We start from the raw sequence: 19,361 nt of genomic DNA on the forward strand, positions 1-19,361 counted from the left end.
AATGTGACATCATTTGAAAAATGCATAGTTTGGCATGATCTTGTGCAAAGACACAGTTGTAACCACTTGAAGGGGAAGTTTCACTGATCATTCCAATTTCTCTTTGAATATGTTCATCACATTCATGACAGTATTATGTCTCAAATGCTCAGTTTTCATACTCATACACATTCTAAGATTAGCGAACCAAAGGTCTAAACCTTGTTGATGTCACAAAATAGCATGGCAGGGGCTGTAGGGTTTAGGCAGCCTTTTGGGACTGGGATTTCCCAAAAGCAATTTTTGCACCATTTGCTATAGATGGTGCTGTTACTATTTTTGCACAACTTGGTGAACCCTACTTTCTCGACAGAGTAAATGTTGACCTTGTCTTTCGTGACATGTAATGCCACCGCAACTGAGAAGTCAACTTGGGCTGTTCTTCTCAACTCCGTGTTCCTTCCCCATTTACGGAGTGACGTCAAATCAACATGGCTGCGCACAGCATCAGAAATAAACAAAGTAAAACTTCTTTCCTTTAAATGAGTTACACTATATATACACAAGTATTAGCTTTAGATTAATCAGCATACAGACATATTCATTTGTTAAAGCTAAAACACTGAACAAACAGTTCACTGTTTGAGAAAGAAAATATACATCACTGATCCGAGTTAGCTGTCTAGCTTGTTACTAACAAAATACAAACATGGGAGTGCCCATTTCCCCACCTTGTCTGTTAAACATGCAGAGGTCGAAAATGTCTGGCGAATGACTGCTTAGGATGTAACACAGCATTATATTTTACATAAACTTGTGCATCTGACTTTTCAAACCTGCTCCAACTCCATATCTCTGAAGTGATATTTGAACCTTTCTTTGCTACGAGCTCAGTCCTTGGTGAAGTTCTGCCTGTTTATCTTGGCTTTTTTTTTTTTAATCCAAGTGCGCAGTGTTTGGGAGTAGCGCAGACTGTAGGATGTGGCGTTTATCAGGTTAAGAAGCCTGGAATTTTCCTTCGTATTGGTTTAAACTTTTAAATAGCATTTATGGATGTTTTAATTAAAAATTTAAATATGCATATATGAAAACATCTCGATTAGAACATTTTTTAAAAAACTGCATTAAAACATTATCATGAATTAATGATGAATATCACCCAGCACTACAGGCACTACAGTTGTTCGTATCTGGCATGTGTGGTGCCAGGGTATTCTGAGTAAGACTCGCACACAAAATGAGCTGAGCGTGACCATGAATGAATAAATACCCACACAGGAACACACTACACCACTACTCACATTTGGGTGGCCGTCTCTTAGAAGTTTGTGGAAGACGTGGCAGAATTTCCAGCAGAGCACGGCGTTGCTGGAGATCGGCAGCCGGTTGACGGCTGCCCAGAAAGTTTGAGCGCCCTTCTCATGGTGGGTTCCCAGGATGCAGGGTGGAAAACAGTTAAGAACAACAAAGTAGGACATCAGGAACTCTCCCTATCCTTACTGTGCTCCCATTATCCCCTGCAGGACCAGCTCCTAATCCTGACTAACTAAGAATGACTAATAAAGCTCCAAAGAGGTGAAATTGGGTTAGCTGGTGCACTAGGGAAAGCATGTGCTAAATGACTGACAGTTATAGCTAAAATATTAACTAATATTTTAAACATTGTGATAACAAATGTAGACTTTAATACTTTCCAAATATAAGATAGAGCATTATCATAAGAAAAAGAGGTTATGACATTCTTATCATTTGAATACTAAATAGGAAGTTGATCTTCAAGTGAGAAGTGACTTGTAGTGTCTCTGGTTTGGATTTACTTCAGTCCAACCACTTGATAGAAGTACAAACAAAAGGATATTCCTGGCATGCTTTTCTTTGACGGCAACCTCCTGTGTGTTAATTGCCTTGTTGATGCTCACAGCCTGTACAGAAAGACACAAACAAAGTTTAGTGCTGGACGTCAGACATTTCACACTAATGAATGAGCAAAATACTGATGTCAGGATTTAGCAAAGAGTATTACTGTTAGAGCACTGTAGAAATGACGAATTAAACCAACCGTGTTAACAGTGCACTGGTAGCAGTGTCTAAAATACAAATTAAACTCATCATCTAAACAGTGCATGACTGGTAGCAGTGTCTAAAATACTTGCACTTCCCAAAATAAATAAAGAAATAAAAAAAAAAAAAAAAAAAAACAGTTGTACACCTTAGGAATACAATATGTTTTGTCCAAGCCTAAGGAACGAGCGGGGCACTGTGGTGGAAGGTCTGAAGCTGAACAAACTAGAGAGAGACATCTACAGAGCCATCTGCCATCTGTTACCTACACATATGCTGGTATATTCTAATCTCTCTCCTTCTGGTGCCAAACATCAGCCTAGTGTTCAGCCATCATTTTATCTTTACAACATACGCACTTCTATTTCACATAATCTTAACAAAAAATTATTTCATACTGACCATGACCTTTTTAGAAACTTTCACTTCTGTTTTATATTGTTAATTTTGGATATGAAACTTCAACCACACTGACAGTGTTGTTACCTCCCTCTTTACGACAGCCTGTGCTTCACTAAGCGAATGAACTTAAGCAGTTATACATGAAATGCAGTTAACCACTCAGAGGCGTTAAGGATGTTAAGGATGGTGGATTCTAATGAGGGCAGATGCACTCTGCTGGTAAATGGTGAGCTACATGTGTAATCCAATTGATGAGGGCATTTTAAAAAGGAAGCACTACAGATTTACAGATTACACTACAGAAGTGTGCTGTTTTTAGAACTCTAAATTATTAATTATAGCAGGACTGCAACTTTTTTTTATATAGAGATAAAGATTTTGCTCTCGATCCAGCAAATGTTTTCTTTATTAACTTGCTTACTTAGCTATTTTGCTGGAGCCACAGAGCAAAATGAAAATGACAGCTCAGGAGTTGAGGATGCTGAGGATTTTCACTAAGCTATAGAGACCATGGAGCTATCAGAAGAGACTCTGCTCTGTTTTCTGATCCTCTGCCTCAGCTCACGCTGCCAGACTCCTCCGCTAAAGGTGACAAGACCAGGCTTTGTCTGGGCAAGATGGATTTGAGGGATAAGTGTCTCATTAAGTCACAGCTGGGCTCTGGGAATCAGGGAGGAAGAGGATGGGAGGGATGAAGAATAAGGGTGTTGGCTCACACTCCTGAACAAACAGCTCCTGCATATTCAAGTTGGTGCGCTTGCAGTTCCAGGCCTCTGCGATTAACTGACCTCTACAGCTTCTTTGATTCACACTGGCTCTAAAAACAGACCCTATTTATGTTCCAGTTAGGCCATAACCTAAACAAATTCATGCACCCTTCAAAAATGCAAGTCATCTGTGTGGGGTGGAGGAGGCTCAAAACAAAAATGGCCTATGAAGGATGATTAACTCCCTAAATTACCAGAAAAATATGCTTTTAGCTTCTCAATGAAAAAAAAAATCTCTTTGAAAAAAAAAAAGCCACAACAGCTTAAAAATCTGGACTGGTGTCCATTTGTTGATATCCAGTAACCATTATGTGCCTCATAAGCCTGGGCATTTAAAACGATAACTGAGGAGTCCGATTTATTTGGAAGGGAACAGAGACTGCCATGGGTGGAGGGATAATGAGTGGAATATATTTGGAATCTTCTGCATCTCTAACAACTTTGCCCCTTTAAATTTTCATATAAACACCTCATAGTTCATCCTTCCAGTGCTAATTACAGTGCAAATGATTCTAATTGCTACCAATGATTACAGCATGGTATGCTATGGCAAGTTTATTTAAGCATTTCCCCTCTAGCCACAGCAGCCAATTAGATCCTTAATGGCTATGATACTGGAAGAAGCTTCAGGAAAGCATCTGTGTGTCATCTCCCAACATCTGCGCTTAGAAACAAGCCTCTTATATAAAATAGCCAATGCACACTATGAATCAAATCAGTGGCAACAAACGCAGACGCAACACACTCCTGGGGTTTGAAGCACATCTGTCCTCGGAAGACCTATATGCCTGAAAAGGACACTGTAAGAAAATAGTTCTTTTAACTTGTACAGTTTTTAATACCCAAGATAACCTGTACATCATTCTGACCTAAAACAGTAAGACTAACTCTGTTAAAGTCACAGAATTGTAGTATTAAACAGTCCAATTTTAACGTGTGCCCCCCAATATATATTGAGAGAATAGCACTTGAAAGAAATACACTGACATTCTATTTTAGCCCAGTGAACAAATGTAATTTCCCACTGGCTTTAAAGTAAAACAAGTGTAGAATGTCAGCTTAAAGTCCCAGCATTTTTGGATGAGTCCAGTCTCACATTCCTCACACTCTTTACTACAGAACAGCTCTATTATCCCACTAAATAACTAAATAATTCATAGAGGCTACCTAATTATATGCTTTATGCTGGTGAACTGAATAATAAACTAGGACTTGTACAGGTTACTCTGAGTTACTCATATGTATATCTATTCTGAACAAATCCTATTGGAAATCCTATTGGAATGAGTACATGCACACTGAACATGAATTCACATTCATAAATCCCATGACCAATCCTTTTCAATGGTGAGTTGAGAAGCTGTCATAAAGTTGAATCCAGCTCAACATTTTTTGCCATGTTGCTAGTCAGCTTCTTGTTGTTTGCAGTAACAGATTGTGCCATTGCAAACAAAAAGAAGCTGACTAGCAACACGGTGAAAAATGTTGAGCTGGATTCAATTTTATGATGCTTCTGTGTAACAACTTACTACTAAGTTACTAACCTGGTACCTAAAAGTTTAGTACCTGGTTACAAATCCATTCCAGGCAATGACCTGGAGAGAAAGTTTGAGACCCACATATATCACCACTGTACATCACCAGATGCTGCTTATCTCTCCCGACAATGCTCTTTCATGTGCAGTTTCCAGTTCCTGCATGTATAGGCCCAAGAACTATCCAGTGAAGTTAAGATAAGGTGACTGATCTAACCAGTCAAGAACATTCCTCATTTGGCACGGAAAATGCCACAGCTGAACCTTCCAGTCAGTAGTTTAGGAATTTTACTGCTGAGATATCACTGCTAGCTGAAGACAACAACACCAGCAAAAAAACCCTTAAGAACTAGGGGTGTAATAATACACTCTGGTCACAATTCCGTTCAATTCACGATACTGGCTTCACGATTCCAATTCGATTTGATTCTCATACTATTTTGAACAAAATGTGAATGAACAAAAATTATGACTGTAAAAGACTCATTTTTTTTTATTTCTGAATCATAAATAATGCAAAACAATGTTTTTTTTGGCATAAAACTAAAAATTTCTACAAACAGAGGTTTAATATCGTAATCAGAATGTACTACAGGTTCACCATATCTTAAAAATGAATAAATAAAGTTACAAATTCTCTTAAAATTTTGATTGAATAAACAAAGTATCTGAGCGTCCCAGGGACTTAGAAACTGATCAAGGGAAACATAATGTGCTCCATAGCAGAAATAAATAAAGCTCCAAAGTTGGCTAAAAGGCCCGATTTCCAAGGCCTTTGGTGTTGTTTGAAAGCTACTGAAGAGATCTTCTTAACATTGTCCTGTAACCGTATAAAGTATAATGCATGTCAGTCACAGCAATGCAGAGCTATCAGACTATCGGACTTTACAAGTACAGATCTCACAGGCTCTCCAAGAAAGGAAGTGATTACGTAACCAGTGTGCTGTCTGTATATTTTAACTCTATGGGTTGCACAGACTGGAACCTCTGATGTTTAAACAGTGCAACTGAATTACATACATAATTATAAGAATGCTGTTATAGCACATTTCCACGATTCGCATCGTCACATTTTTGCATCGCGATGCATCATGTCACTATGTATCATGACACCCTTACTAAGAACCCTACACATATCTGGCAGCTAAGCTGTATAGGCTGTGTATTTGCATTTAGCTAACTATAAACTTCCTGTTCTGAAGATTTGATCAGTGGTTTTCCTCTTGTGGTTAACCCTCTAAGGTCAAACTAGTATCTCTTCTGAGTATCCTACCTTGGCAGTTTTTATTTCCTGTTGACATTCTGTACTTTAAACATGTAGTCATTCTTTAATTTTAAAATCGGTATGCAGCCGAAGAGAGCAAAAAAAAAAAAAAAAAAAGGCAGAAAATACTGACGTGTCTGATTAGTGCTTTTACCATGAACATGACTATATTATGGCTGAAGTAACTGAGAATGATTTGAGAAAATGCAAGCAGTCCTGAAAAGAGGAAGCGGTCATGATGTCTCAGAAATGTGACTACATCATTAGGACAGAAGTGGTATAAAACATATGAGGATGATGCAACACGTGCTGTTTTTTTTTCTTGCTACAGTTAAACTTTTTTTTGTTAATCTGTATATATCATTCGGTAGAGGTCCTGAGTTATTTCAGGCATCCAGCTGAAGAGATAATACATTAAATTGGTCAGTGTCAGAAAAGGGTAATGGCTGAGGGCCAATTTCAGCTTTATATCTTGGCACACCCACTCCTGCCCATTTCCTGTTGGCTAAGAAATGCCTGCCTCTACCCATGTTCCTTTACTGAGCCAACCCAAACAATCTCCTCTTCAGCCACTGCTTTCATTCCTGCTCAAACACAGTCATGGTGTAGATAATGAGTAATGAGTGAGGTAGCTGTCTGAGACTTTAGGTCTTGTGTATGATGTAAAATCGAAAAAAGCTAAAAATAGTCCTACGCCTCCTCAAACACCCCACGTTTAGTAACGTCAAATCTGGAGACCAGTTTTCTGCTAATACAAAACCCACCACTATGAAATAACAACACTCACTCAGTCTAAATACCCACACACACACACACCCACACACGCTTTATTGAGCTGCAGGGTAGGACTGCCAGTGAGCCATTAGCCTTTTTTAGAGTTTATTTTAGACAGTACTCTCTCCAGCTACTGCTCCACCCTGTTTGAAAAAGGTCACTTGACTGAAAGGCAGCCGCTGTGTTGCTAAGCTGCTCTGGACCCTTTAAATGGGCTTTTTACAACTTGCACCTCTGACTCGCAAAGAACACTCGGTCAACACTATGTTATGTTTCTGGTGCAGACACACAAGACAGACAATCCATATAGGTCAAGTCAGATGCTCTCGCTTGCATCACAGCTGGCGTGGCTGGCTAAGTTCATATCACTGGGAAACATCTAGAACATAGAGTTCAAGACTCGTATGACGCAGGACCTTCTGTGGCTACCACCAAACATCTATGTGTATTAAACACTGAGATAAGCATTCACAGTGTGGTTTGAACAAACAGACAACAGACATCTGAGGACTTGTCAGCAGACATGTGCACAGGTTATATGGCCTTGGGGAGAAAGTCAAAAGGACCCGAACAGGATAATGGCACCATAATGGAATAATAAACCATGTGGGTCAGTTTTATGAGCTTGCAAAGCAAAAGCCTCTCTTCATGCACAGGAGCGTGGGGCTATTCTTTAGACCAGCTCCTTGTTTTGAATGGCTGGATGAGCTTCTAAAGAAGCACCCCCACTTCTAGCAAGATCTATGCAAGTCGAATTTGGAATAAATTTCAATAGCATGTACTGATATTAAATTCACATCATCACAAATTTAACTGATAGATTCATCTAAACGCAACAAGTTTCCCAAAATTGGTGCGGAATGCATTTTGAAAGAGGTTCAGATGTGGCAACAAATAGCAAACATTCCATTAAGTCTTGTGTGGCATGGAGGCTGAACAGAACTGCCACTACAGATCCAGCTAATAACAATTCAGACTCCTTATCTGACATAGTGCTTTATTAGACTGATTGAGGATTACTAAAAAGTATAGTATAGTTATAGTATAGGTGAAAGTCTCTATAGCTGTATCTATAGTATCTGGTGAAAAATGGTCGAGCAAAATGATCGACAAGCAAGCAGAGACACTTTTCACTGTTTAGCTAAATGTTGGTGGTCCAATTGGGTCAAAAATATTGAACGCCTCAGAAATGCAAGTAGAACTTTGCAAAACACGTTCTGACTTGCAAATCATCGCTTGCACCTTTAAAACCAGAAAGATCAACTGGTCCAGAACTTCCAGCATCAGGCAGCAGAAATAACTACTCTATGGTTTACAACTTATCCTCACCAAAGGACTATGTGGACAGGATGAGTGTCACGGGAAGATGTTGACAATACCGTTATTACACATTATTACCATGATAATACTCTCACGTCTCAACGGCAATTAATGAGAGTTGAGCGAGTTTCTATGGGGCTGTTTTTTCCTATGAACCCAGATGCCTAGGGTTTTAATATCAATTACAATTTAAATTTACAATACAATATAATACAAGCCCCTTTAAACAGGCTGCAGGATTGCAGGATTGTTTTGATTTTGCTATTCACGTTGTGTTATGCCTTTGCACGCTGGATAACAAATTTAGTGAGTCATAGCTGTCAATTTTTTTTTTTTTTTTTTTTTGCCTACAGGCAGCCTCTGCCTGCAAAATCACAGACATGTCTATTCAAAGAATACAAAAAAAATCATTAGACTACCACAGAGTTGGTCCAAAAAAAAAAAAAAAAAAAGCAGACAAGCAGGTATTTTGGTCTGTCATTTTCTCAGAGGATGAGAAAGAAATGGAAATGGAAGACAGAAGTAAAACCACAGAGAAGCAATGATGGATTATTTCCGAAAGTCCCCATGTAAATGTAATCCCTTCCAAACAGAGCACAAGTCCATCAGTTGGGGATCTTACACCTGCCACTGCATGTTTTCATACCACTGTGAAACAACGCGTGACAGGAATACCTTTAGAAGCCAGACAATATATAGGTGGTGGGCAGATAGCGAATGGGTTTTAAGGAGATGCCATGAGCTGAGCCAGAGCTGCCCTTTGTTCCAAAAACATGACATGACTTATCAGGGTTTAGTGCTGCATTGTCGGTGGGCAGCCATATCAGTCATTCATTCATTTGTTCATCTTAAGTAACTGCTCTATCCTGGTCAGGTTACAGTGGATCCGGAGCCTTTCCTGGGAACACTGGGTGTGAACCACACACATCAGCACAATTTAGATTTAGCTAATCCACCTACGGGTATGTTTTTTCTGAGGTTGGAGGAAACCGGAGAACCTGGAGGAAACCCACAGACTCCACGCAGACAGCAACACGAGCTCACGATCGAACCCGGGACCCTGGAGATGTGCCACTGTGCTATCCTAGCCAAAATAGTGTGCGTTTCAAAGCTGTCAGCAGCCAGAGATCACACAGAATGAGGAACTAGTTTTGTCCGCTGTTGTAGTTGCTTCATTGTGCATCAAAAGTTCACAGGGATGTTTCTCCACACACTTTGAGTATTGGCAAATTCTTGTTACGCAGCTGACTGAAGCACTTTTGCAGCTCATCTAACATTTGGTAGACGATGAATTCTAACAATTTAATATTCTAAGTCTTTATTTAAAATGGACTAACACTACATTAGCATTGTATTCTGCATACAGACAAGTATAGTCTATAGTCAAACTGTGTGCTGACGGATAGTCAGAGGCACACAAGGAATTTATATGCGCCTCTTGTAAAGGAAACGGTTACTTAGCAAAAGTACTAGTGAATTATTAAATGAATTGCAGTGTTCAAGACCCATTCGATTTGTTTAAATATATATATATATATATATATATATATATATATATATATATATATATATATATAAACCTAAAATTGCAAAAGGTGATGTTAGATGGGAAGATTTTCAGTACCTACAGATTCTGTTTTCAGGGCCTTGAGTACATTACTTTAGATTAAAAAAAAAAAAAAAAAAAAAAAAAGTTAAGGAATTTTATTCTGTAACATGTTTTGTGTACTGGATACTGTGATTTCTTTATACTGTCTAAAAGTCTGGAGAAAACCCAAAAGTTCAACTATGCTAAAAGGTGACAATGCTCATAAAGTGGAATAATAACACTTGAAAGTGCTTGAGATTTGTTACTGATCTCAAAAGGCACAAAATAATCCCAAAGCTCAGACAAACCCTGCTGTGTGAAGGCGCAGAAAGGAAGCCAGTTAGGAAGTTTCATTAGTAGGCTGCTCAGTCATCTGGTGACGAGAGGTCTTTACAAAAACCCGCTCGTTATTAGGGCTGTACTACACACACACAGACACACACACACACAGTAACACACACACACATATGCTTCCCACACGTCCATATAGCATTTATAACGCCGGCCCACGTTAGCCTGCTGGCTATGGCTCTGAAAAAGACCCGTTCATGGAGGGAAAATGATTAGAAATGCTGAGCCAGAGCACACGGGCTAACACACACACACAGAGAGACTAACACACACACACACACACACACACACACACACACACACACACACACAGACTAACACAGACACACAAGCTACAATATAGCAACAACCCGACTGAGGTAAAAACACAGCGGCTCGCGCCAGCGGCGATGAAACTGTTGACACAAAAGCAAAACATACTGGATTGCTACATCACTACAACACTACAACATTACAACACTACAACCCTACAATACAACAACCCAACAACCCAGGAAAGCAAAATTCACCCCCCAGCACGATTCCCCGCTCCCCAAGAAACACGAAGCTCCATCAGAAAAAAGAAAAGAGGCGAGAACTCACCATTTTACTCAAGTCCATAGTTGAAAAGAGGCGTTGTGGAAGCAGTCACTAATTCAACCCTGAATATAACGGGAGAGAGAGAGAGAGAGAGAGAGAGAGAGGCAGGCTATGGGAGGGAGGGAGAGGAAACGAGAGAGGAAAAGAGGAGAGAATGGAGGCTGGAAGAGAGGCGGAAGGCTCCGTTAACTCAACATGTGCCCCGGGTTGCTATCACCTCACCCCGCTTTGCTATCACTTCACTCCACATCCCCAGGGCAAAGAAGCGTCTAGAAAATCCGCCTGCGGAAGCCGAGACTACAGAAGCCGACTACAGCCACACGGTTGCAGCTTCCGAGCCTGAGAGCCTCCGAGCCTACATGCAGGCAAAACAGCAGAAAAATCAAGTCCTCTGATAAAACAAGCTAAATGATAACAGCCCTAATGCGAACTACACTATTCTCTTTATTATCCACTTCACCAAATATCACACATGCATTATCTACAGCAGGTGAAACCATACTCCAATAAACAACAAATTAACTTTACAGCGTCGACAGAGCATTACACCATAGCCTCAGTGTCTTAAACTTTTATAAACGATTGTTTACGCACGGTGTTAGTGAACGCTGCCCTCGTGTGGCTGCTATCCACCTTTAGCTGGTTTGTTTTTTTCCCCCTTTATGATTTATGAGTTTTTGCACCATGGACCTTTGCAAACAGCTGACTGACAAAGTATAAACTCAGTGAGTATGTATAAGGTGAAAGATTAGTACTGGTTTGGATAAGTGCTAGAGTGGTCTATTTAGTAAGAAAAGTAAACACAAGTGCATAAAAAACACAAAAAAAAAGGAAAAAATTATAAAAACAAACAAAACCAACTGAAAAGTATTTTTCTGGATACTGTCTAAAGAGACCTTGGGAAGGAATTTGGAGAGAATGATTTCATTTTAGTGCTCAGATTATTCGCTCATTCGTTCATCTTCAGTAACCGCTTTATCCTGGTCAGGGTCACAGTACAGAGCCGGAGACAAGCCTGGGAACACTGGGCAAGAGCACACACTGAATGGGACACAGGGCATGAGAGGGCACCATGCACACACACATTCACGCCTAGGGGCAATCTGAGTTGGCACTCCAGCTACTGACGTGTTTGGGAGGTGGGAGGAAACCGGAGAACCCAGAGGAAACCCACACGGACACGGGGGGAACATGCACAGAAACTCCACCCAGACAGTAACCCGAGTTTTAGGATCGAACCGGAGACCCTGGAGCTGTGACACGGAAACACAGTGCTGCCCCTGTTCTGTTTATAACATGTAAATTTCTCATTATCCTGTGGTATTTGCTTGCTTGTGGTAATCTTTATAGAACTGATAACCGAGTGAAATGCAGAGCCTACTTGAGTTACCAGCAGTTTATTTCAATTTACACCACTCTGTTTTGTTCTGCTTAAATTGGTATTAGTTTAATGTAAACTTTATCAAAATATTTAAAGGACACTGCTCTTTAAATTGATTAATCCGGTTGAAAAAATGGAAAGAATTAAATGCTGCCTTTATAGGACCAGAGAAAGGAGAAAAGAAGCAGCCTTCACGAAACAAGGCGTGCTATTCACGGGTCCGCCACTTCACTCGCTGGTACAGTGCACAGCCAGCTAAGTCTTTTTTCAGAGATGCTAGATCCATCAAAACCAAGTGTTGTGTCAGTTTATACCACAGAGCTGATGAATGCTCGAATCTGAATGGTCAGAAGGGGTTGGTTAATTTTCTACAACAGCAGCTCAGACAGTAGTGCAGCTGCAATTCACAGGTTTACATTAATGTGAACGTTTCTATAGTAACTTGTATGGCAGACACTCCACTTAATCTGTGTAATAATAAATGGATTTAAAAATTGATTTGAAATAAAATGGACTATTGGAATATTTACTTTATTATGCTTTAAAGTCCCTCCAATAGGCCTCCAATGAGTAGCTGCATTTTTTTTTTGTACAGCTGCTATAATGTAAATGATAACAGGAATGAACTTTTTCATGGACATTCCACAACATTAGCTGTAACTATAAACGGATAAAAAAAAGTGTCATTCTTTAATAAATAAAATTTTTAATAGTTGGCAAATTGCTATGGTCTAAGAGGAATAAAACACTTCGGGATCTACTGCTATAAGCAAACCATCAACTTTGGTGTGGTAACAGATCACACCACACTACCCTGTTGTTTAGTATTTTCCCACATTGCACCCCACTGTGTTTTATTCCTCGGCTCAGTCTAACTCTGACTCACTATGTACACATACACATATTTAGCCCTTTCTTATAATGAAATGTCTTGAAGATAGTAGCAAGGCTATTCTGACTTTATGAAAATATATTTTTTAAAACTCTAATACATTCCCTTTTGGGTACTGGGGTTGAAGTTAGGCTTAGCTTGAGCTTGTGGTCACAGCTTTATTTAGCTACAGTATCACATAGTCAGTGGAAATACAAAGATAACAATCCACTCCAAAACTACAGGGACACCCCAAAACTACACAAACAAATTGAAACACACACATGCACAATATTAAGTAGCCACTAAAGAATTCATCATCCTCTGAGCTTTAAACAGTGCTCTCATCAGGGTATAGGCACTCGATGGCAGGCCAGTGAGACCAAGCAAACGACTGACACCAGTGAAACTAAACCTGTTCTAAAGTGCTTCATAATGCACATCATGGCGTAAACTGCTACACAATAACTATATGACCAAAAGTATGCGGACACCTAACCACTCAAACCCGTATATGCTTTTTGAATATTCCAGATTTAATCCTCCCTTTGCTGTTCTGATAACTTCCACTCTTCTGGGAAGGCTTTCCTCTAGATTTTGGAGCGTAGCTGTGTGGATTTGCTCATTCAGTCACGAGAGCATTAGTGAAGTCAGACACTGATGTCAAGTAAGAAGGTCTGGGGCGCAGTCAGCGTTCCAGTTCATCCCAAAGGTATTCAGTGGGGTAGAGGTCAGGGCCATGTTTGGGCCCCTTCGTTCTATTGAAGGGAAAAAATGTACAGCATACCGAAACCATCCGATACGATTGTGTGCAACTTTGTGGCAACAGTTTGGGGAAGGTTCACATATGGGTGTGATGGTCAGGTGTCCACAAACATTTGGCCATATAGTGTATCTGAACCTAGAGGAATGTCTTATCTTATCCACCAAGTGTCAGCTGTGTTGCAAGTTTTCAAGAAGGAGCATGCGTGAGTTGTTTGAAGGCAAAGACCAACTCATTAAACAAGTGCAATAAAGTCAGGTGCAGCGATGTAACCAAATACTAATACAATATTCAAAATGAACAGATAGTGTGCTATAAATGGATACAAATACAAGTAGGAATACTAGGGGCACTACTGTTTATTTTTATATAAAGCTCTCCAGAAAGCTTCACAGGGCATATTGTCAAGACTAGTGAAGTGCATCAAGACTGGGAAACCCCAGAACACAGCAAAATGCTTGCAGGACAAAGACATACATCAACATCCTTAGTAACTGCCAGGACAGGGTTGCAGTGGTTTAAATTAGGCCAGGTTTATAAATATGTCTGGCGGCTACAAACTGTGCAAGATATATATATATATATATATATATATATATATATATATATATATACATACAGAGAGAGAGACACCAATTACTCTAGTGAATCAGCTAAGGTTGAGGAACTGTCAGATTCAGACCTTGCTTGCAGTGTTCCTGGGCAAAAAGGTAGGGTTCATATTTAATTAAAAAAAAATTAATAACACTTCCAGTTTAGGCCCCACACATGGTTTAAATCCAAATACAGATACAGCTATGTACATTTGGAGAAGTAAACAGATACAGATACAGATACAGATTGTGTCATTGCGTTACACGCCTAGTCAGTCGCTTGTTGGAATGAAAACCTTCAATCTCATCAGCCCTCTGTGATTAAGACTGGATATCCCTGAACCACACTAACACACAGTTCCATAACTGATTCTACTACAGTGCAGCAAAACTCTCTATAGGAATTAATTCCCACTGACCATCATCTGGTTCTACCACTCCTGAAGAGTTGCAGAGGGTGCAGTAGAGTTATCAGGACTGGGATCCAGTGGGACCCAACAAAAACTTTAGCATGAGAAAAAGAAAGATGTTAGATATTGACTCAACCATGAACCCTTTATATTCACTGGAAGCAAATTTTATTCATGCTCGGCCTGAGGCTCCTGTCTTTTTATAGCCGAAGCGAGTAGCCCTAATGTTGTAATTGATAACAACTTGTCTGTTTCTTGTGTTCATTAAAAAGAAAAAGTGTCTTTATAAGAGATGATACAGAAACCTACTGGTGATACCGATAACCATCTGATACTGTTTTCTTTAACAACTACTACGCTTTAAAATGTTTTTTTTTTTAACAGTTAATCTCTTTCACAGAAAAATCATTCAGATTGTAAATATACTAAAGTATAAAGATGTAATAAAAATCAATCCTAACAAAAGCAAAAATAATCAAGTTTCTTTATATGTAAATAATTTCAGTTCCAAAAATAAATTTCTTTTCCAAATCCAATCTTTGCCATTTATTACACGATCCGATGTCCAATACATTTACTCCAATATCCAATCCACCATTAGTATTATTTTTTTTTTTGCTAGTAACGATACTTTCAGTCATCTCTGCCCTTAATAATCTGTTAAAATGATTTACTTGTTTAAGTTTGGGAAAATATTCAACCACTGGCTAGTTTTATATCCTAGGTCAGTAAGATTGCCATCTCTACAATTGGCTGCAAATTTAAAGGAGGTATGCTAAGAGATGGAGCAGTAAATGGTCTAATTTACAGATTCCCAACTCTGGTCTTGGAGCAAACCCTGTCCTGCGCACATTAGTGTTTTCCCTGCTCTAACACACCCACTTCAACTCAGGAAGGACCGTTAATTAGCTGAATAGTTGAATCAGGAATGTTAGAGTAGGGAAAACACTAAAATGTGCAGGACAGAGAGTAGTCCAGGACCAGGGCTGGGAACCTGTGGGACAGACAACTCATTTCAGCCTTGCCACTGACATTATTTTTTGCCTCATGCTTTGCTCTAAGATATATCAGAAATCAAGGCTATGACCCCTAAACACTGGAAGAGTGACTCAAACAGATTCCAGGAATGACAACATTGAGCTCAGCCCAGAAGAGAGAAATGAGCAAAAATAGTCTTCTGGATCCTCAAACTCCCAGGCATTTGGTATGTGGCCCAAGTATGAGGGAAGAAGGAGACGGGACATTTTTTTCATATATTATATAATTTTTCACATTTAAGCAGGACATTTTTACAAGAATTGCCTGTGCAGCTGTGTGTACTGGTGAGGGACTGTCTTACACGTCACCTTCCTAACTATATTCTCCTCAGTATCGGACATAACTACACTTTCATATTAATGCCTTCTGCAAAGATCTTCCAAATTCACTTCTTTTTTTTTTTTAAACACACTGCTCTTTATTCAGGTGTGTTTGCTACAACGAGGCAATTAAATTTTCTTTGATAAAAGACATTAAGCAAACATTAATGTTATTAACTCAGTGACAGTATGCAAAAGTTGCCTGATATGGGTGTGGTGATACAATGAACACAGTTTTCTGCCACTCATGCATAGGATCTTTTAATCCACTGCTTGTGTAGTCAGACCACAGGTCAGGGCCTGCATGTTTTGCTGTCTCAGGACTTTGTGTGCATTCTCTCTCACTCTCTCTCTCTCGCTCCCCTCCTTTCTTTTTCTCTACCACGATCACTGATATAGCACACTGAGAAAATGGCTACAGGAACACAGGAAATAGCAGCAATGTTCAGAAAGACCAGGGAACAATGGATAGTGAAATACCCAAAGTAGAGAAAGAATGAATGGCGGAAAAGAGTGTCTGGGGTGATAAGAATGGCTGAATAGGTGATGAGGTGTGGTGACGGGGAGTTAACAACATACTCTTTCTACTGTACTTAAAATAAGAATAGTAAAATAAAAGAGATAAATGGGCAAAGCACAGTGGAGTTTTTTCACCGTGTGGCCAAAAGGTTATCACGGCTACATCGTGCTACTCTGCATAGTCGTTACTGCTAAATTAGGAGAAGAACCTAAGAAATACTAGTGACAGCAGGAAGTGATGCATGTATGTAATAAATATAGTATACAGCCATTACTGTCTTTCTTTTCTTTGTATAAAAGTCTCTTTGCACATCCTTGTATATATAACACAAACATGGAGGAATCCCCTAATTGTTCCTAGATATTATTGAGAACACCCTTTCCATAAAATTGCACACATTGTCAGTATTTTTCACATTGTCGTTATAAGCTGAAAGAGAAAGTGGCTGCAAGAAAAGGCAGTGAGCCAAAAAAAAAAATTCGGCAGTGTGCAGCAATGTGCAAAAATGTGGAGTTATGGTCAGCAATGCCATGTTCTTCTGTGCATCTGAGAGCTGTCATGTATGATGAAGCTACAAACATGGTATGAGTGCAGCAGAGGTAGCAGTGTGTTTACAACAGTAGTGGATTACGAAGCCAAAGGGTTTTCAGTGCAGTCCATGTCACCTGTGCAGAGAAAGGGAGGTTGCTGTAGTATGATTAAGAACGAGTCCAGAGGCACGGGGTTGTGAAATTTTTGGGCAGTCCCAGCTGGACACAAAAGGGATAAGAACCACTGGAGTAAGGAACTTGATTGGGTGAAAAAATGAATGGTTAAATGGTAAAAGAGAGAAATTTGTTAGCATTTTGACATACCTGTGAAATCATCATAACAACCTTACTCTCTGTAGTCACAACCGTTTGGCCCTACAGTAGGAAAAATGCTCTAGAGGCCAAGGACTTTTAACAGGGACAGGACAGGAACGTGGGAACATAGCCTCTGAGGATAAGCTAAAATAATAAGGCCACAATGAGATATAAGTGCACTCAAGCATTGAAATAGAACGGCCTAAATTAGCCTGGCAGCCTTTTACACGAGACTTCTTGCCGGGCTGTATTTTAATAGTTTAAGCTACTAATCACATTCTGCTAGGAGAAGGGCGGCACCACACAATTCAATCAATTTGCAAACCATTTTTGTTTGGAACCACAACAGTTAAATATAGCCATAGTGCATCCTTGAAGAATTCATGAGCTGAGCAGCTCGGCTGGCTGGATGCCACGCGTCTAGACGGAAGCCACAACACAGAACTCATGTCTGGAAGTCTTCCTTACAAGCCCAACCTTAAGTAGATGCTGGGTTTCTAACACTCAGCCCACAAGGCCTAGTATACTCATGTCATTACAGAGCTCTCTGGCAACACCTTCTCTGTCCTGTGTGTGCAGGGTCTCGGAAGTGCACACACACAGATGGACAGAGAAGAAAAAACAGATCATTACTAACAGCGAGCCTCATTTATCAAGCACAATACGAACGGATTTATGCGTAAATCATTTGTACGATCGTTTACATGAGAAATTTGGTATTCATGAAAATCCTGTACATTTGGAAAAACATTTGTACATGTGTTTAAATATACACATAAGAAGACGAACTAATGTAATCCTCAACTTGATCAATTTCAGATCAGATAATTGGAATTTTGGGTTACTGCACTTTTATATATGGACTATTTTAAATAGTCTAAATAGACTAGTTTAAATTGCTTATTTTTACTATATTTACAGCATTTAACAGACGCCCTTATCCGGATCGACTTACAGAAGTGCTTTGTAGTCTGGGTGAGGGACTAGAAGTATCATCGAGAGCCAGTTGTTTAATATTATTTTTTATTGATTGAAGAATATAAAAAAAAAAAAATAATCAAGAAAGAGAGCCAACACAAATCCATGAATTAAGACAAATAAAACGAATCATTCAGTTACGACAAAAGAAACGCCGCTGTATAAACGAAGGATGAGCTGCTCTGTATGCGCATAGCCATAAGTCGTAAACATACTTTACTAAAAGATTGATAAATGAGGCCCAGTGTTTTCTCACGACAGCACTTCTACAGAAGTTGGACCAATGGAATGCTGACTTGTAAATGTGCTCTTAGGTACACACTTCCAAAAGAAAAAAAAACTCCTTAAATAAATGTTCTGCTGTGGTATTTTGAATGATATTAATTACTGATTACATACTGAACCTTTAAGAATACTTCAGCACATTCACATAGCGTGACTAAGCACAAGTCCAAGTCGCAGTCAATGCACAGTAACTAGACTCATCTGTGGGATTGAAGTGGATGGTGCTAAGCATGCATACTTTTCATAGTGTGACCCAGTGACCCTGTGCACTGTGCACTGTGCACACATCACATGAGGCCAGCGGCACTAATCCATGCCACTGTCCTACTTATACACTGGCTGAATGAGTATGTTTAAATGTGTCTGTATGTTAGTGTTAGAGCTGGTCAAAAGAAACACGTACAAGTTCTGTCTCACACACACACACACATCTATATATATATATATATATATATATATATATATATATATATATATATATATGTAGTATATACACACAACATATATGTGTGTGTGTGTGTGTGTGTGTGTGTGTGTAAAATATAGAAGTGAAAAACAAGCACAAGGCATTCAGCTGCAGTCTTTAAATCTTACCACAAGCCCACCAGTAAAACTATGTAATGCAGCATGCTTTATGAAAAGTGTGACCTACTTTCCAGCTGTCTCTGGATAGGGAGGGGGAACGGAGGACCCTCAGAGCGGCAGGAAGCACAATGAGAAAGCATTTTTTTGACCCC

General features: G+C 39.5%; 1 protein-coding gene across 3 annotated transcripts in view; it reads right to left on the minus strand.

Moving 5' to 3' along the window:
• Positions 1-19,361, minus strand: part of hip1 (huntingtin interacting protein 1) — a 41,503-nt gene that overhangs the window by 19,310 nt on the left and 2,832 nt on the right. For 2 of the 3 annotated variants that reach the window (XM_026924174.3, XM_026924173.3), the window contains exons 2-3: positions 1,838-1,901; positions 1,281-1,423 (exon numbers count right to left, since the gene is read on the minus strand). In XM_026924174.3, coding sequence (XP_026779975.3) covers positions 1,281-1,423; positions 1,838-1,901 — 207 coding nt within the window. Of the gene's footprint in view, positions 1-1,280; positions 1,424-1,837; positions 1,902-10,623; positions 11,306-19,361 lie in introns of those variants that run through there. The other variant, XM_026924175.3, reaches the window with a different exon arrangement.

The sequence above is a fragment of the Pangasianodon hypophthalmus genome, chromosome 14 (genome assembly GCF_027358585.1).
Source record: "Pangasianodon hypophthalmus isolate fPanHyp1 chromosome 14, fPanHyp1.pri, whole genome shotgun sequence".
NCBI lineage: Eukaryota > Metazoa > Chordata > Actinopteri > Siluriformes > Pangasiidae > Pangasianodon > Pangasianodon hypophthalmus.